Below are 22341 nucleotides of genomic sequence, written 5' to 3'. Positions count from 1 at the left end.
AGGTCTGTTCTAGGCTTACAAAGAGTTTCTGCCTTAATAGAGCTCATGATCTACTGTTAGAGAAGTATTTTTTTAAAAATGAGTGATGTCACTTATGAATTCAAAAACCTTTGTAGGCTCACCAACAAGGATAGAACAGGAAAGTCTGGGTCCACTATGACTGTGCCTCAACTTACATTTTCAGCCTCATCCCTTCCTTCTTTCATGCACTCTGTCCAGACACACCAAATACCCAACCACCCTGAGAACACCACAAAACCCTGGCCCTTCTTATGTGAATCTCTGAGACCGCTCATCTGAATCCTAACCACAGCCGTAGGCAATAGATGCTCAATAAATATTTGTTAAATCAATGGAAACAATGAATACAACAGGGAGGGGGGAAAGTGGTTTGAGGATTAAAATCAGTGGAAATAAATGTACAGTGAAACTTGGAACATTATGAACTGGGTTCTGGGGTAATACTCAGGATTCCCAGCTTTGTATTTGGAGTTCACAGAGCAGAATAGGATTGAGTTTCTCTGCTAACACCCAATTCATCCACTGTACACTGTAACATCATTAGGCAATCTCAAATATTATCAGGAGGTTGTCAGGTAATAGGGTATCCGAATTCACCTTATACTCATCTAGTTAAAAACAAAGCAAGCACTCTTAATACACTGCCAAGAGCTAGTGCTCGACCGGCACGTAATTATTAGTAGTTAATTTCACAAGTGTGAAGCATCTGGCACTTGAATTGTAGCTGGAATGTGAGAGGAAAATGTAATCCCCAGGAGCACCGACAAGGCCGTGGGAGGCTCAAGAGCTCTCCAAGACAGGCTCCATCTTTCCCATGCACTGCCCGCTGCTCTCACCTCTTTCAGCTGGCTCCCTCTTCAAGCCTCTAGTGCTGGGGTTGCCATAGTTGCACTAGGTCAGCTTTTTCTTTGACTCCTTCCAGCCCCCACCCCTCCCTGCTTTCCTAGTCCAATCACCATCTATAAATTCTGTCGCTGGCATCCGGGGTCTCTTAGGCAACAATGTGTGGTCTCTTGATTGGCCGGGACATCCAGGAGAGCTGACTCCAAAATTGGGCACCGAGATAAAATTAAAAAGTGTGGGCACCAAGCAGGTGGAGCTACGTCGACATCCTGATGCTACGCTCGGCTGGGAAGGTACGCAATTCGGAAACCAGGGGCATGGAAACCTTCATTCAAAACGTGCTGCTGTTGTGTTCCAGATCAGCCCTTACCCACTGAGCATGCCCAGTTATGTTATTCTGGTCACTCCCGAGTTCCGAAATGCGAACTCCACTTTGCCGGGTTTTAAGAGTGGCCAATAGGTAAAATAAGGTTGGAGGAAAACGAATTCGCGTCTGGTTCGATGGAAGAATAGCACCTGCAGCAGGAAATGGGAAGACGTGGGGGAAATTGTCCAACATGCAAACCCACAAGTGCTCCCCCAGCAATTTATATTTATTGGATTATGAATTCAGGCTGAGTGACAGATACACCAGGGAACCAGCAGATGGCATGCCTTAATAACAATAACTCTAAATTTGGAAATCTTAACATCCGGTCTAATTTAATTATTTAAATTTGTTGACTACCTACCTTGTAACAAGGACTGGAGTGAGCATATATGGATTAAAAAAAGAAATCTAAGAAGGAAACTGGAAAAAGCAGTAAATAACTAATAGAAGGCTCACAGTCCCAACATCTGTGAGCTGTAGAATACCATGAAGTACCATGAAGTTCAAAATTTTAGAATCAAGCTTCTTTGGCCTAGGCAAAACAGTTGTTATGGGCAGCATTAATCTCCCCTCCCTCAAGCCAAAGCAAACAAACAAAATAACAACTTTCCTGGCCTATTTTTGTTTCCTAAAATAATGTACTCTACTCCAACTCAAAGGAAGTTACAAACCTTATGTTTGTATTGTGTTTCATAGTTTTTAAATAAGTAACATTTGTATGGCTCCAATTTAAATAGCAGAAAATGGTAAGTTGAGCTCATGGAGGTGGTTGCTTAATCCAAGTTAACAAAGGATCAGCAAGCGGCCAAACTGAAATTGGAACCTAGGTTGTCTGAATTCCAAGGTAGAGGTTTCCACATGAGCAGGTTGTATGTAAATGAATAATCAAAGCCTTTAGGGGGTGTGAGGGGGCTCCTGGGGGAGGTGTGCCTATGTAATACTAAATTACCATGCATTACCAATTAACATTTATGATTTCAAAACAGGTTCCTCCAGAAAGAGACCAGTTTTAACAATGTCAAGAGTGCAGAGCCTCTATGTGATGCTCCCACATGTTAATTAAAGACTTTCTATTACAACATGGAAGGAAATTGAGATGGGACATAGCATCTCACTTTATCCCTGTTGGATTTGAATATTTTTATCCCTGACAAAAGGTTCCTTTTGTCTCTCCTCTCAACAGCACCTTCTGGGCCTCCTTCTTCCTGCAGCTCATCTGTCTGACTATTGTTCCCCCAAAGGAGAGTGAGTCACACCATTTCTACTGTGTTCATAGTGACACACAGAGAGCTCAATGTCTGTGATTCTTCAACATTGCTTTTACACAGAAGAACTCAATCATTAAAAAAACAAAAACAAAAAACCTTAGACACTTTTTATTTTTTGCCATTATACATGTACTCTTTTTTTTGTTTGTTTGCATTACAATTCTTAATACCTTAGAGACTTTTTCATAAGAAATAACTTATATCTCCATGGAGATTTTTTTTAAATGTTAACTTTGACTTTGTGTGTGTTTAACAAACAAGAAGTCCTTTTGTGTATTTCCAGGTCTCATTCTCCTCTCTGCCTGCCTAGAGACAGTCATGAAATTCATTGTTATGAATGTGTAGCCTCCTTGTTTATTATTATGTATATGTTAGTCTTCATAAATGACATGTATTAACACTAGTTATTTTTTTAAGGCATCATCATTTATATATCCTTTTTTTATATTTATTTTTTAGTTTTAGGTGGACACAATATCTTTATTTTTATGTGGTGCTGAGAATCGAATCCAGTGCCTCACACATGCTAGATGAGCGTGCTATCACTTGAGCCACATTCCCAGCCCCATCATCATTTATATATCTTGTTGTTTGCTTTTCACCAAATACAAATTTTGGAGGTTTAGTCATGTCAGTACATTCATTTCTACATCATTCGCACCTTCCAATGAGAGCTGTGATGTGTCATATGCCTGACAGTTTTTACAGGATGATGTGTAAATCAAATAAAAATGCACCTAGCAGCACATCTGCAGAGGTTCCTCAGCCACAGGGATCTGGAAATACACAAAACAGGCATAGAGGTTTTTCCAGCCTTGCGGCATCACCCTCAGCACAGTGCTGCTGGCTCCCAGGACACACTGGCTTGCCTAGAATCAGCCTAAGAACCACTTTGTCTTTAAAAAAGAAGAAATGTTGCTGTACAATTATGTGTATATTAGGAAAATGGAAATTGTCGTTGGAGGTCTCATTTATTATGCCAGTTCACAGAGGTCTTGTTGTTATGACGGGCTGGGCCTCCCAATGCTAGGTAGGTGCCCCTACCAATGAACTATATCCCCCAAACAGATTACCTTCTGATAGGAAATTATGCCTCAGCTCAACTCTTCAGTGTTTACTTAAAATCTGAGCATCTTTTAAGACAATTGTAAAATATACATAAAAGTTATCTGAACCGTTTTTTAGGTACACTAATTAGCAGTGTTGAGTACATTCACTTGTACAACAGGATCAACATTACTAGTCCTGCGTGCTACCAACAGAACAAAAAGGATGTCCCTGAAGTTTAAGTTGAAGAGGGTTGAGGAGGAAGAAGAGAAAGGTAAAGGGTAATAATAAGAAAAACAGCCACGGCTTTGAATGTCATTAAAACACTGCATGGGGGGGCTGGGGTTGTGGCTCAGCGGTAGTGCGCTGGCCTAGCACGTGAGATGCGCTGGGTTCGATCCTGAGCACCACATAAAAATAAATAAATAAAGGTATTGTGCCCAGCTACAACTAAAAAAATATTAAACAACAACACCGTGTGGCTTGGATAAGTCATCTAACCTTTTAGGCGTTTATCTCACCATTTGAAAAACAGATTCTCTGTTGGTGATCGCTAAGGGCTTTTTAGTTCTCAAATCTTCTACGTAGAAAAAGAAAACGGAGACCTTTCTTAAAGAGCAAAAGATGGGGCACAACACCAGTTAGCCACAAGCTTCACCTGTTTAATAGGGTCTTGGCAAAGAGGATGCAAATTACTCCCGGGCCAGTATTCTGTTCCTGTCTGCCACAGTGTGTCAGCCTGACGGCTGCGACCGACCAGGTGCTCGCCGCTACCTGCGCCCTGTTCCCCCCTCGGTACCGCCGACCCGCCTTCGGACCCCCCAGTCCCGAGGTCTGCACCCGGGCGCTCAGAGCAGGTATTGGTGTTCTTGCATTGACAGCCTCGCAGGCTTGGGTGCTGGCGAGTCGCGGTGCCGTTGCAGCAGGGGAGGGCGCGCTTCGCAAGGAGGACCGAGCGCCACTCAGAAGACCGCTTCAGTAGTTGGGAACACCACGCCAGTGCGGGACAGCTGCTGGCGTCGTCGCTGAGCTCCAGGCGAACAGCCCGCGCGCGACCAGCCCCGCCGCCGCGCTCCAGAACCAAGGCTCGGCCGAGCGTGCGCGGCGCGCCTGCGCCGTGCGTGCGCGCGCTCTCGCTGCCGGTCCGCGCGCCCCGGCGCTCGCCAAAGCTCGCGGTCGCTCTGAGGCGCGCGCCGGCGGTCCTCGGCCGCTCGGGGTACCTGAGGGACGCGCGGCCGCCTGCGGCCGGCGCCGCAGCCCTTTGGAGCCCGGCGCCCGGATCTGAGGTGAGCCCGCGGCGACGGTTCCCGGGACCGGGTGGGCGGGAAGGGCAGCGGCGAGAGCGCCGGACCATGAGGCGCCGCGGTGGCGGGGGCTGCTCCGCCAAACCCTGCCGGGGAGCCTCCTGCAGCCCGGCGCCTCCTCCTCAGGGATCGTTATTCTCGTCGCGGCCAAAACAAAAGCCGTGGGCGCCGGGCCGTGGCGGGCGTCGGGGCGGCTTCCTGCGGCGGGCCGGGCCGCGGCGGGCCGGGGTCGCGGCGCGGAGTTTGGGGCTGGGGGCTGAGCCGGGGCTGCCCCGGGAGGCGGTCCACCCGGTCCGCCCCGCGGGCGCCGGGCAACCTGTGCGAGTGGGGACGCGGCGGCTCGCAGCAGCCCGCCGCCCAGCGCGGGAGGCCGGCCGGGCGAGCGGCTCCTGCGCCCGGCGCCGCGGGGGCGTCGGCAGGAGGACAATGCGCCCCGCGCCGCCCGCCCGCCCGCCCGGCGCGCTGTCGCTGTTGCCCGGCCCCGCTCGCGTTAGCTCGGGGCCGACCTTTAGGTCCCGAGCCGAAAAGTTGTCCCTTCCAGCCACCAGTTTGCAAAGTCTGTGCCCCCCGTGCCTCCCGGGTGCCCCTGGCACGGCGGTGCGTTTGCCCCGGGGTGGGTGCCGCTGGGTCAGGAACACATGGCCTCCGAAATAAAGGCGCCGAGCGAGCGAGCGAGCGAGCGAGCAGCCTGAAGTGGACTTGTGTCATTCCAGAAACGCAAACATCATCCTAGAGTCCTTTGGTATCTTAGAGTCTGGGGGTTAGCTGCCTCCTCCTGTAAGAGAAAGAGGGCTTTTTTCCTTTTCTTTTTCTAGAAAGGGATTAAAAGAAACAAAAGTCCATGCCATTTTTTTTTCCAGGCGGAGAAGCAGATATAAACTTGAAAAATTTTATGAAGAAGGTCGGGGTTTTATCCACTGTAAATTGAGGGTTTGAATTTTGGCTTCCTTCTGAAATTTAGGTAGCTGCAGCAGCAGAGCAGACCAACTGCATGTACAAGTATTCTAACAAAATCTTCTTTTGAAATTGTGTTGGGGATTGAACTCAGGGACTCGTATCTGCTAGGCAGGCACTTTCCCCGATAACCAACATTCCTAGCCGCCCCCGCCCCCTTTTAAAGTTTTTATTTTTTAAGACAGTGTCTAGTTGAGTTGCCCCAGGCTGGCCTCCAACTTGTGATCCTCCTGCCTCAGCCTCTGGAGTCGCTGGGATCCTAGGTGTATGATATCACAGCTTACTTCAAACAATTTTGTGTTAGAAAAGTGGTTTTGATAGACCTGGAATATTTATAACTGGAATTGGGTTACTTTGCAAAACCAATACATAGGAGAAAGGAAACAAAGACCCAGCTGACATGGAGGATGTTACCTCCCTCCTCAGCTTTTTTTTTTTAATCCCTTAGTGGTATGTTGGACGCATTCTAGGCTGGAAAGAAATAGATAAATCCTTAGTTCTGTTATTATAAAGGAGGTACTCCTGACGATAATACTTCAACCTTTGCTTTTAAGCAAATCAATATAATCCTTTTCCTCCAGGAAACAAAAACATCTACTTGAACTACCAAACCACAGAATAAAGCTGAAAAGATTGTTAGGAATCTTTCAGTTAGGAAAGAAGTAGGTGTAAAAGCTTGACTCTGTGGACCTAAGATAAAATATAAGCAAAAAACAGGCCTTCTCTTATTAGTAAAATATCATGCCCCCAAAGCTTCGAAGCTATTAAGAAAATAAGTAAATTATTAATAATGCCTACCATTATATCCTCTCTTTCTTCTTACTTCTTTTCCCTCATCCACTACTAATCTTTTCTATCTCCATCACTTTCTCAAAGCTGTAACACTGTCCTGTTAATAAAAGGAGAAGAAAGGACCATGCGATCTTAGGTGCTTTCATTCCTTTTCTCATCTTCTACTATATTGCTTTGAGCTTTATTGTGTGCTTTGAGTTATTTAGGTGGATTTTTTTGGAGGGGGGATTTCGTGATTGAGATACTTGAAGTAGTGAGGGTTGACAAGAATTTAAGAACCAAGTGCACATTCTTTGTGTAGTATAATGTGAAAGCTTTATCATTGGGGGAAGGAGAGAGTTTTTTTGCTCATAATAGGTTGTCTGTTTCCCACTTGACCTACAGAAAAATTATCTACCCAGTTTACATTTCATATTAGTTAGTAAAAATATAAGATTTTATACTCAAAACATCTTGAGCTGTTGGTTCATTGATGTAAGATTGCTATTGACTTTATTTTCTTTAGGAGACAGGAGGCCGAAAACCTCTTTAGTAGGGGAGAATGGCATTATCCTCAAGGTTTTTGTTTTTTTGTTTTTACCCTCGCCCAAACTCTAGAATTATGGCTGCTTAAAGCTACAGCTCTGTACAAAATAAGCAATAAGGCATATTTTTAAAAATGACTTCAAAAATACATACTGGAAGGCTGGGATTGTGGCTCAGTGGTAGAATGAGGCCCTGGATTTCATCCTCAGCACCACACTAAATAAATAAAAATAAAGATATTATGTCCATTAACAACTAAAAAAATATTTAAAAAAATACACACTGGAGAAATTTTTCAGTCTAGATTGGTTAAAAGATGCTCATCCAAGTTTTGAGAAAAGAAAATAAGGTTTTCAGAAGTGGTATTTCTTAAGGGTATGAATAAATGTTTGAAGAGTAACAGCTTTTTACTGGCTAGGAAAGAGTTTTAATTATTGTGACAAAAAGGAATTCCCTCATTTGGCGTTCTAGTTAATTATGCTGAGAACTAGTGAAAGTTTGGTAAACTATTGAAAGTTTGGTGCCCCAAGAAATGCATTGCAAATGAAATTTGCGATGAATATAACTGGGCAACTAAGCATAACAAAAAAATCTGATTCCCAAATTTTATCTTAACTGAAATACTTTTGTAAGCAGGGCATACAAACCTTATCCAACCTTGCTAAGGAGGAGGAAGCAGGGACTTGATATTTTCTAATGAAAATTCCAAGAATTTTCTGATGAACAGATTTTAATTGCAAAGGAAGCTAGGCTGGAATTTCAACCCTCTTTTTTTTAGACCAGAATCTATCCATCTTTTAACTTAGTTTATTTTCAGAATAATTTTAAAAGCTCCTATGCTGTCTTCAGTCTTTGCATTTAATAATTTGTAAATAGGACTGTATTTTGATGCATACCATTTATTTTAATTCTGAATCTTAAATGTATTTGTTTTTCATGGGGATTGAAAAATTAGATTGTTGTAATCAGATGACAACATGGACTTCAAAAATTAAGTGAAGTAGGTAGGTCAGAAAAGAATATTCACTGTGAGATTAATAGGAATCTACATTCTATGAATTAAGTAAGAAGCTATATAGGGCTGGGGATGTGGCTGGGCTGGGGATGTAGCTCAAGTGGTAGTGCGCTCGCCTGGCATGCATGCGGCCCGGGTTCGATCCTCAGCACCACATACAAACAAAGATGTCAGCACCACATACAAACAAAGATGTTGTGTCCGCCGATAACTAAAAAATAAATATTGAAATTCTCCCTCTCTCATTCTCTCAAAAAAAAAAAAAAAAAAAAAGCACAAAGGAAGGGTTCTGCTTTTCTTTAAAAAAAAAAAAAAAGAAGAAGAAGCTATATAAACTTTCTAATAAGACGACAAAATCCTTCAGAGAAGAAACTATTATTTAGAGGTAGTCATTGCCAATCCTTGTAATGCATTCTTAGAAAACCTGTCTGAAAGACAATATCTTTCCTTTTCCCATGGTAGCTATTGTGAATTCAACATTTACTTTGAGACAAACTTTGGATGATATTTCTGAATTAAAAATGAAAAATTTTACCTGTATTTATAGGGTGTCAGGAAAGTGAAATCTAAACCAAGAATGATGAAATGGGTCCCTTTCTGTAAAGAAATTGTTGTCGAAATAGCGTTGCTGAACATAGTCTTTTGTTGCCAGACATCCTTGACATACCCTTAGGGCCCACTTTTCTCATAGTTTCTTCTGGGATTCAGCCTGCTTTCCCCTTCACAGTTGCTACCTCTTGCTTTTCCCACATGAGTTCTTTGGGTATGGCTTTGTTGCCACCCTGGAAGATGGTCTTCCAAAGTTGAATTTATTGCTGTCCTTCAGGACAAATATTTAGCTGATCTTATTTTAAGGGTTTTCTTTTTCCCCATTCTTTTTTTATTGGTGCACAAATTGCTTTATAGCTGCACATAATGACGAGATTTGTTGTTATATATTTGTTCATGCATAAAACATAATAATATAATTTGACCAATATAGAGCTTTTACTTTTTAATCATCAAAAGAAAACTGATAGATAATTGGGGAATATCAGATTCCTGATGTTAACATTCATAAAAATAGGAACACATAGGTTTAAAGTATCTAGTCGTTTCTCTTTTTTTTCTTTCTTTCTCTCCCCTCACTATGATGGGAGATAATCCCAGGGATTTATACGTTCTAGACAAGCCCCTATACCTCTGAACTATATGCCCAACTCTAGTCCTTTTTATTTTCTGATGTGATGTTAACCAAGAACTTAATAGTTTTCAACATATTTTATATTGTTCTGTGGAGAAGTAAAAATGTCTCTTTTTCCATAGCTAGTTCATGACCAATTATTGTCACAGCATTCACTTTTTCTTTTCTTTTTTTGGGGGGTGGGGTCGGGTGTGCTGGGGTATTGAACCCAAGGGCACTTTACTCACTGAGTTACATCCTTACCCCTTTTTACTTTTAATTTTGAGATAGGGTCTTGCTAAGTTGTTGAAGGTCATGATGAGTTGCTAAGGCTGGCCTTGAATTTGTGATCCTCCTGCCTCAGCCTCCCAATTGCTGGGATTAGAGGCATATACCACCATACCTGGTTTATAGCATTCATTTTTGCCTGGACCTTGATGCCTGAAATTGTTCACTTGTGTTTTATTAACCCAGTAGGTCCCTTTATTCAATTGAAATGCTACAGATTTCCGAAATTTGAGAATATGATAATATCAGTAAGAAAGTCCTAAACAGCTATTAATGAGTTGCTATATTTTGGCAAGATCTTTTTGGGTCCAGAATCTTCTCTGTGTCTTATAGGTCTGGAACTTTAATTTAGAGCTTTTTCATGGTTGACCATCCCTTAGAAAAAGTGGCATACTCATATAATCCTCATTAGAAGCAGTTATTTCATTATGTTATTGAGGAACAATTTGAAATATGTATGAGAAGTTTTTAATAATGTGTATTCCATTTGATTTAGTTAATAGTTGATCTGACTTTTTTCCAGTATTGAAAAATAAAAGTTTTGAATCATACTGAATTGATCATCACATTTTTGCTTCTTATCCATAGTAGGACAGGTAGTGTGTACCTTGGCTTATTGCTTTAATTAGCAACCAATAATCTATTCAGCTAGTATTTATTCTTGTCAGCTAGTCAGAACACATTTATAGATTTTGCAGTTAATTATTCCATATATGAAATAATGTAACATGGAATCTTTTATAAAATTACATAGAGCATTTATATTATTATTATTCAGGTAAAATTTTTTATTTGTTTTTTATTTGTTCTAATTAGTTATGCATGACATTAGAATGCATTTTGACATATCATACATAAACAGACTATGACTTCTCATTCTTCTGATTGTACATGATATAAAATTACACTGGTCTTATAATCATATATGCACATTCATTCTACTGTATATTATTTTTAAATAATTGAAATAGTTTTATTATAGTCCATGCACATATTTTTCTAACAAAATGGGTTTTATACGTATATATGTACATGTATATATATGTTTTGTAAACTACTTTTTATTTATTTTTTACTCATTGTCATAATATTATCATGTCAATAAATATAGGTCTATAGGTCTATCTTTTTTGTTGGGGAGTGCTAGTGCTGGGGATTTAACATAAGATCTTGCTCATATTAAGCAACATACTGCAGTCAGGCTCTTTATTAGTAATTATATAATATTCTATTATGCAATTACAATATAATTTATTTGGTTAATTCCTTTTTTTGAGAGAGAGAGAGAATTTTTAATATTTATTTATTTTTTGGCGGACACAACATCTTTGTTTGTATGTGGTGCTGAGGATTGAACCCGGGCCACACGCATGGCAGGCGAGCGCGCTGCCGCTTGAGCCACATCCCCAGTCCTTGGTTAATTCCTTATTGGTAGACTCTAAGGTTGTTTACTTTTAATACCTTTGTTTTATTTATTTATTTTTCTGCAGTGCTGAGGATCAAACCCAGGATCTCACACGCTCTAGGCAAGCGCTCTACCGCTGAGCCACAACCCTAGCCCCTGTTTACAATTTTTGTTGTAAACAATGTTATGATAAAATTTAATTTTGCATCGTGCACTCGGGTGTTTGGTTTTTTTTGTTTGTTTGTTTGTTTTGGTACCAGGGATTGAACTCCGGGTACTTGATCACTGGGCCATATCCCCAGCCCTGTTTGTATTTTATTAGTGACGTCTCACTGAGTTCCTTAGCGCCTCACCGGTTACTGAGGCTGACTTTGAACTTGTGATTCTCCTGTCTCAGCCTCCTGAGCCACTGGGATTATAGGCATGTGCTGTCATGCTCAGCTTATACTCATGTGTTTATCTTCTTAGAATAAATTATAAAATAGATTTGCTGGATCAAATTATGCACATTTTAAGTACTTTTAATATAAGTAGTCATTTCTTAAAGTGTCAACTAATTTACATTGCTTTTGAAAGTAGTTGAAAATTTCTTTTCCTTATACTCTCTCCTGTATTGTGTTTATTTTTGCCCATTTGATTAGCAAAAAACATTATCTCATGCTTGCATTCTTTATTATTAATGTATTAATGTAATGAAAATTCTTTACTAAGATCTTTAATCTTAAGCCTATTTTCTTTTTTCTCACTGCATTCCACTATTCCCTCCACCCCTTTGTAATAATCATGAACTACAGTCTTACCATATTAAGATTATTGTCTTTCTGTAGTTTTAAAGATTTGCAAAAGTATTTTGAAACTGGGTGCAGTGGTGCATCCCTGTAATCCCAGCTATTTGAAGGCTGAGGCAAGAAGATCACAAGTTCAAGGCCAGCCTGGACAATTTAGGGGGACCCTGACTTAAAATAAAAATTTTTAAGAAAGGGTCAGTAATAGTGCCCCTGGATTTAATACCTAGTACTAAAAACTAAAAATTAAAATCTATTAGTTAAAAAATAAAAGAAATTCTAAAAAGCATTTTTATGTAAGTGATTTGGACATTGTAATACATAAGGAAACACATAAGCCTACATGAAGCTGGGCTGGGATTGTGGCTCAGTGGTAGAGCACTTGCCTAGCATGTGTGAGGCACTGGCTTCGATTCTCAGCACCACATAAAAATAAATAAAGGAATGTGTCGATCTACAACTAAAAAAAATATTTTAAAAAAGAAGAAGAAGGTCAGAAGCATCACTTACAAGTAAGGCAAAAGGAATAATTGAGAAGAAATCAAGTAAAATAAATGAAGTAAGTAGAAGAATAAGGACGTATTTCATGTGGTTTTAAAAATTCAAAAAGGTATTACTTAATTTCTTCCTCAAATTTCATGTAATTAGTCTTCTTTTAACCATATGAACCCATAAATGCTTGAAAAAGAGACTAGTTTAAATGAAATGTTGAAATTCTTGGTTGTGTAGTATTCATAGCCAATAGGGAGCAATGTTCCCTTAATTTTTTTTTTTTTTACTTGCAAGTAGATAAACATGCTGCCCAGGCAATAAACTACAAAGACTGAACTTACATAGGTGTTTTAATCTATAATCAAATAAAGCTTTCAACAATTATTTGACAATTAATAATATGCATAATCACTACCATGCTACGAGGTAATTAAGCTTAAATATGTTTTTATGTTTAATATCAGTTTTTCTGTAGCCAGATCTCAACATTTCTGGGATTATCTTAAAGAAGAGAAAGAAAAAAAAAAAAAGACCAAGAATCTTCACAGAAATCTCTGGCTTAAAGTATAAAGAGATTTAGATTTTTTGAGCAGGACCATAAACAATCTTAGTGTTTCTAATTCTAGAGACCAAAGACTTCCTTTTCCCTTCCATCACTTAAGACCATCTTCTAGAAATTTGGAAGATTGAGCCACTGTTTTGTTTTCTCCAAATACTTTTCTACCTGGAGCTGGCGATACAGAGTTCCCAATCATTGATAATCAGTGCTGAAGGACAAATTCTTTCACTGTTCAAGCTAAGCTGGGTTTTAGGTCTCAAGTTGTAAGCTCTCATGGCTATTTGAGTTAGTATTTTAGTTGTCCTGTTAACCTGAGTCTCTAGGAATATCTGAATCTGAATTTCTCATCTTTTCTTAACTTTGGCCGCCTATAAGAAACACAAGATATCCAGTGCATAAGAAACAAAATTTAATGAAAACAAAGATAGCATCATTGCTAAACCAAATCAAATGTGAATAGCTTAGAATATGCTTTTTTCATACCACACTTGCTCCATGCACATTCTTTTCAGCACCAGTTGAGCATCACATGTATTGTCACCTTGGGAAAGTAGAGGCAAAGTCAAGAGAATCTAAAGCTCAGTGGAAATGATAACTGGGAATCATTCCTATTTTAGGGATGATTTCTGTTCTCTGGAGCCTGGCTGTGTGTAATGGCTGTTCATTAAACGTTTGTAATTCAAGGTCTGTATCTCTGGTTTTAAATTTTTGTGCTATCTAAACAGATGATATAGTGTTGAGAAAATTACTCATATTACTTTTAGAACCTTCTATTTGTCAGTTTATTATTGGTTGATAGAGGTAGCATCTTGATCAACTGTAATTCAGTAATAAAAATACCTAATGTTTTATAATGTTTTACTATTTATAAAGTACTTTTGCATACATTATCTCATAATTCACTCATATATCATCTTGTAAGAAAAGTGGTGGTGGAACATTTCCAGGAAGAAAAATTATGGGTTCATAGAAGTTAAATGATATGTTATGTTCACACAGCTATAAGAGGCTTAAATTTATCTTTCGTTTTATTTTTCAAACTTCACAGATCCCTTCTGCCAAATCAATTCATGTAAAAACTGTACTATTAATGATTAAAACACATAATAAATTTTAAATTTAATTATTTAGCTTACAACAAATGTTTAAGCGTAAGAATTTTTAAAATTCTTGGACAAGAAGTTAAACCATATGTTTCTATAAGCAACTGAAGGAAGAAAATCAGATTTGTTTGTTAAATGCTATTTAAGGACAGTTTTAGCATATCTATAGCACAAATGATAAAGTAGAAAAACTATATTGTATTTTTGTGAGGTACCCATGATTTTATCTATTAGATCAGTATGATGTCTCATCAAACATTTTAATGTTAAGTGCACAATATTTTGAGAGGAAATGACTAATTTCTCCCATTTTTTAAATAATTCTTTCAGATATTTCAATCAAAGGAAGAAATAGCTCTTCTCCTAAGATGGAATCTGTGATTTGGGAATGTGGTTGATCAACTTGATATGTTGGCCAAATGTGCCCTATATAATAAAACGAAAAGAAGAGACAAGATGATGTCATTTGCCCGTGTTGTGAAACCAAAAACAAATGCCTTTTGTGAGACCAAGCTAACAAACCTCTGATGGTATAAAGAGTATTTAACTTTTGAAGAACTTAACAGTAAGATATAGAAGTACTTTCAAGCTGAGACCTGCAGGTGTATATTGATCTAAAATACATACTGAGCAGGCCTGATCATCTGAATTTCATTCAGATCAAGGAAGAATGGCTATGAGTTGGATGGTCTTCTCTCTTTGGCTCTTGACTATGTTTGTGGGGCATATAAGTGGGCACAGTTTGTTTTCTTGTGAACCTATTACATTGAGGATGTGCCAGGATTTGCCTTATAACACTACCTTCATGCCTAACCTTCTGAATCATTATGACCAACAGACAGCAGCTTTAGCAATGGAGGTAAGACTTGATCTGTCCTTTAACATATCTCATAAAATGATATTACCCTGTCATCTAATGTGTTTGATGAATAATAGGAAAATATGCTATTTTAAACTATTTCATGTGCATGTAAAAATTTATAAATTTTGGTTCAGTCTGATGGATTGAAGAATTCCTATATAGGAACACTACTCCGGATTTACTTTCCAGACATTAAACTTTTACAAAGAAATTTGAAACACTAGAATATGGGAGATAATAGTCATTCAGAAGTTTAAATTGTCTAAGTTATAACATGATTACATCCCTCTTATCATCCCTCTTATTTGGCTAATAAAAACTTCAGATAAAGAGCATATTATAATAACATGCATAGTTAAGTCATTAAGTATTGAATATAATGTAATTTTTTTTTTTTTTAAAGAATGAGTTCTTTTGTTCTGCCTTTAAACTTGACAATCTTTGAGTTTTTTTAAATATTCAAGATGATTTCCTGGTCATACCATGTTCATATCAGTGTAAGAACAACTCTCAATTAAAAAAAATTGTTATGGATTTTCTGTTATTGATTTCTCAGATTTATGAGAAGTTTTTGTCTTATTTGAATTTTTTAATAGTAATTTTTAGGCACTTCTTAATGATTTTACTTTAGAAACTGACAAATTAATGGTTTTAGTTAATGATAGGTTTAAATATGTGTTTGTGACTCTGTAATGGTTTTAGAATTGAGAACATAGATAAATGTGCCAGGTAAGAACTGGGAGGCAGTAAACAGTGGTGGTAAGGAGTTTTGGAGTTAGACAACATAGGTTTGAATTATAGCTTCACTACTTTCTAGCAGTGTTACAAGTTAATATGAATTTTCCCACCATAGTTTCTTTCTTTATAAAATAAGATCACACAGGCTTTTGTAATGTAAGATAAAAATACATCTATAAAGTACTATAAATACTCTATGATAGTTTTTGCCATTTTTCCATATTCTCATATTAATATGCTATATAGATAGTATAATTTAGAGAGAATGTTTAGAGAGAATGTCTTATACTTTTGCCTTTAATCCATTTGCACTGTGCTTTCAGCAAATGCAGCATACACGTTTTGGAATTTTTCATTGTATAATAAAAGTCAAATGTTATTTCAAAGTAGATTAAAATAAATCTGGGAAATTTTGTAGATTATTATTCATAGATTTTGCATTGTGGGGGCATCTCTTATATATTCGAAATACTTGAAGATGTTTTAGAAAATATTTTCTGCTCTTCCTCTGACTACACAAGGTCTAACTGGTGAACAGAAAAATTTGGTATAGTTTGTCAGGTTAGGTTATGTGACAAGGGGGTATTGGTTAAATACAGAAAATTAACTCCAGCCATGGTAGTCTTTGTTATGTATTAAAGTTATTGATTTTTCTCCCCCCAAAATTGAGTTAGAAATACCTTTGTTTCTAGTATCATTGTAAGTTATAACTTTTGTAAAGCAAATAGGGTAGTAAGAAACTAGGCATGAAGCTGTTTTTTTTTTCTTATTTATGTTTTAGATGTTGGTAGACCTTTATTTTATTCATTTATTTATATGCGGTGCTGAGAATTGACCCAGTGCCTCATACGTGCTAGGCAAGAGCTCTACTACTGAGCCACAACCCTAGCCCCTAGCTTTTATACTAACTTGCGTTCAACTTTTAGCTCTGCTGTGCAGTAAGCTTAAGACTTTGGACAAGTTACTAAACATTCTTGAACCTTGTTTTCTTAATATGTGAAAGGCAATAATAACACCTGTGATTTATGAAGTAGCGCAACACCTAGTACACAATAGGTGATCTGCAAATGTTAATTCTATTCCAAATTCTTTTTCTAAATGAACTTGTATCTTTAGTTGTAGGTTCATGGGGCATTCATAATGATGGTCTGGTAGGCGTTCTCTACCTCTTCTCACATATGCTCAAAAAAGTCTAGATATTTTGTGGACAGTGGACGCCTCTGTTTGAATTTCAAACTAGATTTTGCAGTGTGAGGAGAGCTCCTAAGGGGGCAGTAGTTTCTAAGAGAGAAAGTTTCCAATGATTTAAAGCAGTGTTGGAGATACTTGCTTATTGCATGGTTGTCATATTAGGATCATGATGCCCGATAGGAAGAAAAGAATCCTGAAACAATTTAAGAGTAAAGTTTCTGTAATAGCAAAAGACATGGAAACTCATTGGACAGCACGACATGTGCATAGCTGCTGATGACACCTCTTCATCTCTCTCTCTGCTGATCTTGGAACTTTGGATATGTCTGCTAGCTTTTACCAGGAGCAAGTAATTAGAGCAAACAGTCCCAGCTCACTGGAGTCTAGATAAACTGAAAGATAGTTCCCTACCTATAGCATTAGCAAGCCCAGGCTTTAAGCCCATCTGGAACAGTAAGCTAGGCATACCAAGAATGAGAGAAATTACAAAATCTGAATTATTTTAGATTTGATTATTCACAAGAGGTTGGATCTTCTCACATTGTATAATTGAATTCCTAATCTGTACTTTCTTTCAGTTGAAAGTGGGACATAATTAAATAGGGTTAAGTATCAACCCATTAAATTGAAATTGATTATAAGTACCAAATGAGATATATGAAAATTTTTTTTAAAAATAGCAGTGCCTACCCAGAAGATGAAAGCATGATAGATGTTCACAAGTTAACTCTCACTTTTTCTCCTAGCCTTATTATTCTCTTCAGAAGCTGTTCATCACAGTTGCACAGAATGTTTTAGCATTACTTGAACCTACCAAGTTTTTGTAAATGCTGTCTTTGCCATGAAGGCTATTCCAGTATTCCTATTGGTGATCTCTCACTTACTTTTCAAAACCTGGTTTTGTTGTTGCTTCTTTGAAACCTAGGATGTTTAAAGTCTATGGCTCTTTCCTCCACACTTACCAGTATGCTTTATATGTACCCCTGTTCTGATATGTGCATTATTATGTTAGAATTTTTTATATTTTTATTCTTCCTAGTAGAATTTCAACTTCATGGAAGCAGAGCTTGTCCATGTTTTCTTTCTATCTCTAGTATTTAATATAGAGACTTACACAAAGTAAATGCTTAATGTAGAACTCACACATAATAGATGCTAAATAAATGTTTGAATTAATTTCACTGTAAATCCTTTAGAGGTGACGGTGGTCAAGATTGTGTTGTACTTAAATTCTTAATCTTATGGGGTTAGAAATAGTAGTTTGGTGGGGATGGTGATGTTATTATAATACTAAGTTACTACACGTTTGTGAACACTAGTATGTCACTTTTTCTTATTTTTCAAAATGACTTGAAGCTTTCAGCATTGTGTTTGCATTTATAACTGGTACAATTAAATAAAGGAACAACAGAACAGAATTTTCCCTTCCCTAGGCTTATGTCAAAATTCTTTTGTACTCAGTTCACTGTTAAGAGTCAGTGGTGGACTGGGGTTGTGGCTCAGTGGTAGAGTGCTTTCTTTGCATGTGTGAGGCACTAAGTTCAATTTTCTAAATAAAGGTATTGAGCCCATCTACAACTAAAAAAATGTTTTTTAAAACAATAGTCAATGGTAGGGCTGGGAATGTGGCCCAAGCGGTAGCGCGCTCGCCTGGCATGTGTGCGGCCCGGGTTCGATCCTCAGCATCACATAAAAACAAAGCTGTTGTGTCCGCCAAAAACTAAAAAATAAATATTCAAATTCTCTTAAAAAAAAAAAGAGTCAATGATAGAGGCTGGGTTTATAGTTCAGTGGTAGAGTGCTTGCCTAGCAAGCGCGAGGTCCTGGATTCAATCCTCAGCACCACATAAAAATAAATAAATAAAAATAAAAATGTTATGTCCATCTACAACTAAAAAAAATATTGAAAAAGGAGAAGAAGTAGAAAAGTCAATGGTAGCCACGTTGAGGGGTGCCTTTAATCCCAGTAGTTCAGGATGCTGAGGCAGGAGAATAGCAAATTCAAAGCCAGCCTCAGCAACTTAAGAAAGGTCCTAAACAATTTATTGAGATCTTCTCTCAAAATAATTTTATAATGAGGTCTGAGGATGTGGCTCAGTGTTGAGGAGCTTCTGGGTTCAGTCCCTGGTACCAAAACACACACACACACAAACATACTTGGGTAACCAAGTGTGTGTATCATTCTGATTTTGTTGAAAAAAGTATATTCATGTTCATGTAGAGTAAGTGATCTGGTAGGATTTCCATTAAGACCAACTGTGGTTATTTCTGAATTAACAGTTTGTGTTTGTTATGTTCTTCATTTAATGTTTGTATTTTCTGTTTCTTTCTTTTTCATTTTTCAGTATTGGAGATTTTACCCAAGGCCTCATGCATGCTAGGCAAATGCTCTACCACTGAGTTACAGCCCTACCCTGTAGTGGCTTTTTCTTATTTTTCTGTATGAAACACATTGTGCTTCCCCATCTCCACCCCACCACCACACAGCTGGTGCTGGAGATTGAACCACGGGCCTAGTACAGGCTAATAAACATGTGCTCTACTACTTAATTTCACCCCTAGCCCATACATTGTGCTTTTAAAACACTAATGTTAGTAAGGACGTTTTAGTTTTAAAAAATTGAACTGTCCTGTTTTGTTCCTCTTTCAGGGCAGCGCCTAAGACATAATATTCATTAAATATATTTTGATTGAATGACTGTAGTGTAAGGAAGAACTTGGTGTTACAAAAGGCATGAAGTGCTTTCAAAGAGAAGGATCATGTGGAGGTTTTAAGTTGTAGATGGTCAATTGGACTTTAAAATTCAAATAGGGTTTTTTGTTTATTTTTTAAGAGACTAGTATAATGTACCTCATGTAACAATAATTCTGGGTATTCTGGGCATTCTGGGCAAGCACTCTATTTTTGAACTACATTCCTTAACTCTGAAGGGTCTTTAGAAGCCTGTTTTGTGATCAGAGTAAACCAACCAGAATGAAGTTGTTTCTAAATTGAAAAAATGTACTCACAAGTAGTGGAGAAGTATTTGCACCTGATTTTAGGGGAAAAAAATCAGCTTTTGAACATTTTTATTCATTTTTTTAGTGTGACAAATCAGTTTAAAGGAATTACCTTAAAAATAAGGTAATTGCCTGGGCTGGGATTGTGGCTCAGTGGTAGAGCGCTTGCCTCGCACGTTTGAGACCCTGAGTTTGATCCTCAGCACCACATACAAAAATAAACAAGTAAAATAAAGCTATTGTGTCCAACTACAACTAAAAAATAAATATTAAAAAAATTTCCTTATTTTCAATTTATTTTTATCTTTATTGGTACTGGGTATCAAGTCTAGGGGTGCTTTACTTAACCACTCAGCTACATCCCCAGCACTATTTATTTTTTTATTTTGAAATGGTGTCTTGCTAAGTTGGTGAGGGTTTTGCTGAGTTGCTGAAGCTGCCCTTGACCTTGGGATCTTCCTGACTCAGCCTCCTGAGACTATGGGATTATAGATATACACCACTGTCTCCAGCAAAAATACTTGTTTTAAATTAAATTATTAGAAGTAGTGAAATTCGGTTTGCAAAGTTTTATTTTTAAGACATGCCATATGGGCTGGGGATGTGGCTCAAGTGGTAGCGTGCTCGCCTGGCATGTGTGTGGCCCGGGTTCGATCCTCAGCACCACATACAAACAAAGATGTTGTGTCTGCCGAAAAACTAAAAAATAAATATTAAAATTCTCTCTCTCTCTTTAAAAAAAAAACCTATTAATTGATTAAATAATGGGTTGGGGATAAATCTATATATAAAAAAAGACATGCCATAATTTAGGATTCTCCATGATATTGGAAATATTAAAAGTTTACTTCCTAAAAAAAGTCAAATTTATGGACTTGAGTATGATGGTGAATAGGTTCCTGTGATAGTGGTGAATTCTACAAACCAACTCACTGAAAGACTTTTGGAAAGTACTTACACACTGTCATAGGACACTTAAAAATTAAGGTTAGGAAAAAAATTCTAAGATTAGAAAATTATTTTGTAGATGCAAAGTAATAAAGTTTTAGACCTTTTTTCATTAGAGACTATTGTTCCAGAAAGGGAGTTTTTAAGCTTTTATTTTATTTGCTTAAAGTCATTCTAAAAAGTTGTTTTCAAATAATTTCTTACTCTAATTTGAATCTGAAATAGCTATGAATACCATTTTTTAATTTTCAAGGCAATTCCACATTTGATTTCTCAGTTAATGAATTTAGTCATAATATTCCCAAACCCAGTAGGGTGCAGTTTCCATGGTTACCATACCCTTTGTAAAGTGACAAAGGTTGGAATTCTGATTCTCTTGAGTCAAATTTTGGCCTTTGACTCTGTCCCCTTTTCACACCCCTTCCTAAGCTTGGGTTGTTGCTATGCTTGGAGGTTTGTCAGCTAGCAGGTTCCTATGGTAACAGGAATGGAAATTTGAAAGAAGAATGAATGGGAGCACAAAGGCTTGGTTGATTTGAATTTGAACAAAGAATGCAAGGTTCCATGTAGTGCACCTTTGTTGTAGAAACCAGAAATTTAATTTTAGAAAGTTACTTTCCAGTTTGTAAACTTCTTATACCCTGGTCTTGATTTAGTGACAAAAGTATTACTGTTTAGGGAAATAGTAAGAACCTTTAAAATTCAATCAGCTAAAGTTCTCTTTTTCTACTTCATAGAACTTTAATAGTATTCTTTATGTTATGTACTTGTTATTGACTTTTAAGTGTCCAGGTTGCCAATTTAATTTTGATTTTGTTGTGGTTTAAAATTGTTTAAAATTGTTGGTAAATCAAGGCAATTTGCTTATTTGAAAAGTATTAATTTTGATTTGTTTTTATATACAGCTTTGTTGAGGTGTATACACGATAACTGCACTCTTAAAGTGTTCACTTCCATGAGTTTTTGACCAAGCATGTGATACCACCACCACAAAGTACAGAACATTTCTGCCACGTCAAAAGCTTCCTTATGTTCCTTTGTAGTCCATCCTTCTTTCTGCTCACTGTTCCAAAGCAAATCAGTGATCTGTTTTCTGTCATTATGAATTAGTTTTCATTTTCTAGAGTTTTATATAAATGGAATTATAGCATCTACATTTTTATGTCTGGTTTCTTTTACCCAGCATTACGATTTTGAGATTTATGTTTTGTTTTGCTTTTTAAGAGAAAACTAAAACGTAAGTTAAGTAGAACAAATTGGTTAAGTATAAGGACTGGATAAGAATGCCAGAGTTTCTATGCCTTATTTTCTACATGTGTATCATAGAATGAGATTAGTTTTAATAGTATCCCTTATGGAATTGTAAGAAAAAGAGAACTTTAGCTGATTGGTTTGAAATGAGGTAACGCGTATAAGGCTTTTTCAGCAATTCCTGTCCTACAGTGTATGCTAAGATACAACCCAAAGTACTTTAAGCTAGTAATTAGCAAAAGCATAAACTCGTAGCTTTAGGCTCAGTGCATGCAGCACAAAATAGTCATTTATGTCAATTTTGTAATTCATGATGGGGTTCCCAGATGGAAGTTTGGTTAACATATTAACATCATGATATCTTATTGTTTGATATTTTACAAATTGGTAGTACCAAACAAGTTGAAGACTGAAATCA

At 37.6% G+C, this 22341-nt stretch overlaps 1 protein-coding gene across 1 annotated transcript in view; it reads left to right on the top strand.

Moving 5' to 3' along the window:
* Nucleotides 1-4762: 4762 nt before the first annotated feature.
* The window catches only part of Fzd3 (frizzled class receptor 3), a 68209-nt gene continuing 50630 nt past the window's right edge, over nucleotides 4763-22341 (top strand). Inside the window, exons 1-2 of the mRNA XM_076852264.1 lie at nucleotides 4763-4835; nucleotides 14264-14792. Coding sequence (XP_076708379.1) covers nucleotides 14604-14792 — 189 coding nt within the window. The 5' untranslated portion in view covers nucleotides 4763-4835; nucleotides 14264-14603. The remainder of the gene's footprint in view (nucleotides 4836-14263; nucleotides 14793-22341) is intronic.

This window comes from Callospermophilus lateralis, chromosome 4 (genome assembly GCF_048772815.1).
Source record: "Callospermophilus lateralis isolate mCalLat2 chromosome 4, mCalLat2.hap1, whole genome shotgun sequence".
In the NCBI taxonomy this organism is placed as follows: Eukaryota; Metazoa; Chordata; class Mammalia; order Rodentia; family Sciuridae; genus Callospermophilus; species Callospermophilus lateralis.
The sequence above is the reverse complement of the archived record's forward strand: the minus strand, read 5'-3'. Positions and strand labels throughout refer to the sequence as shown.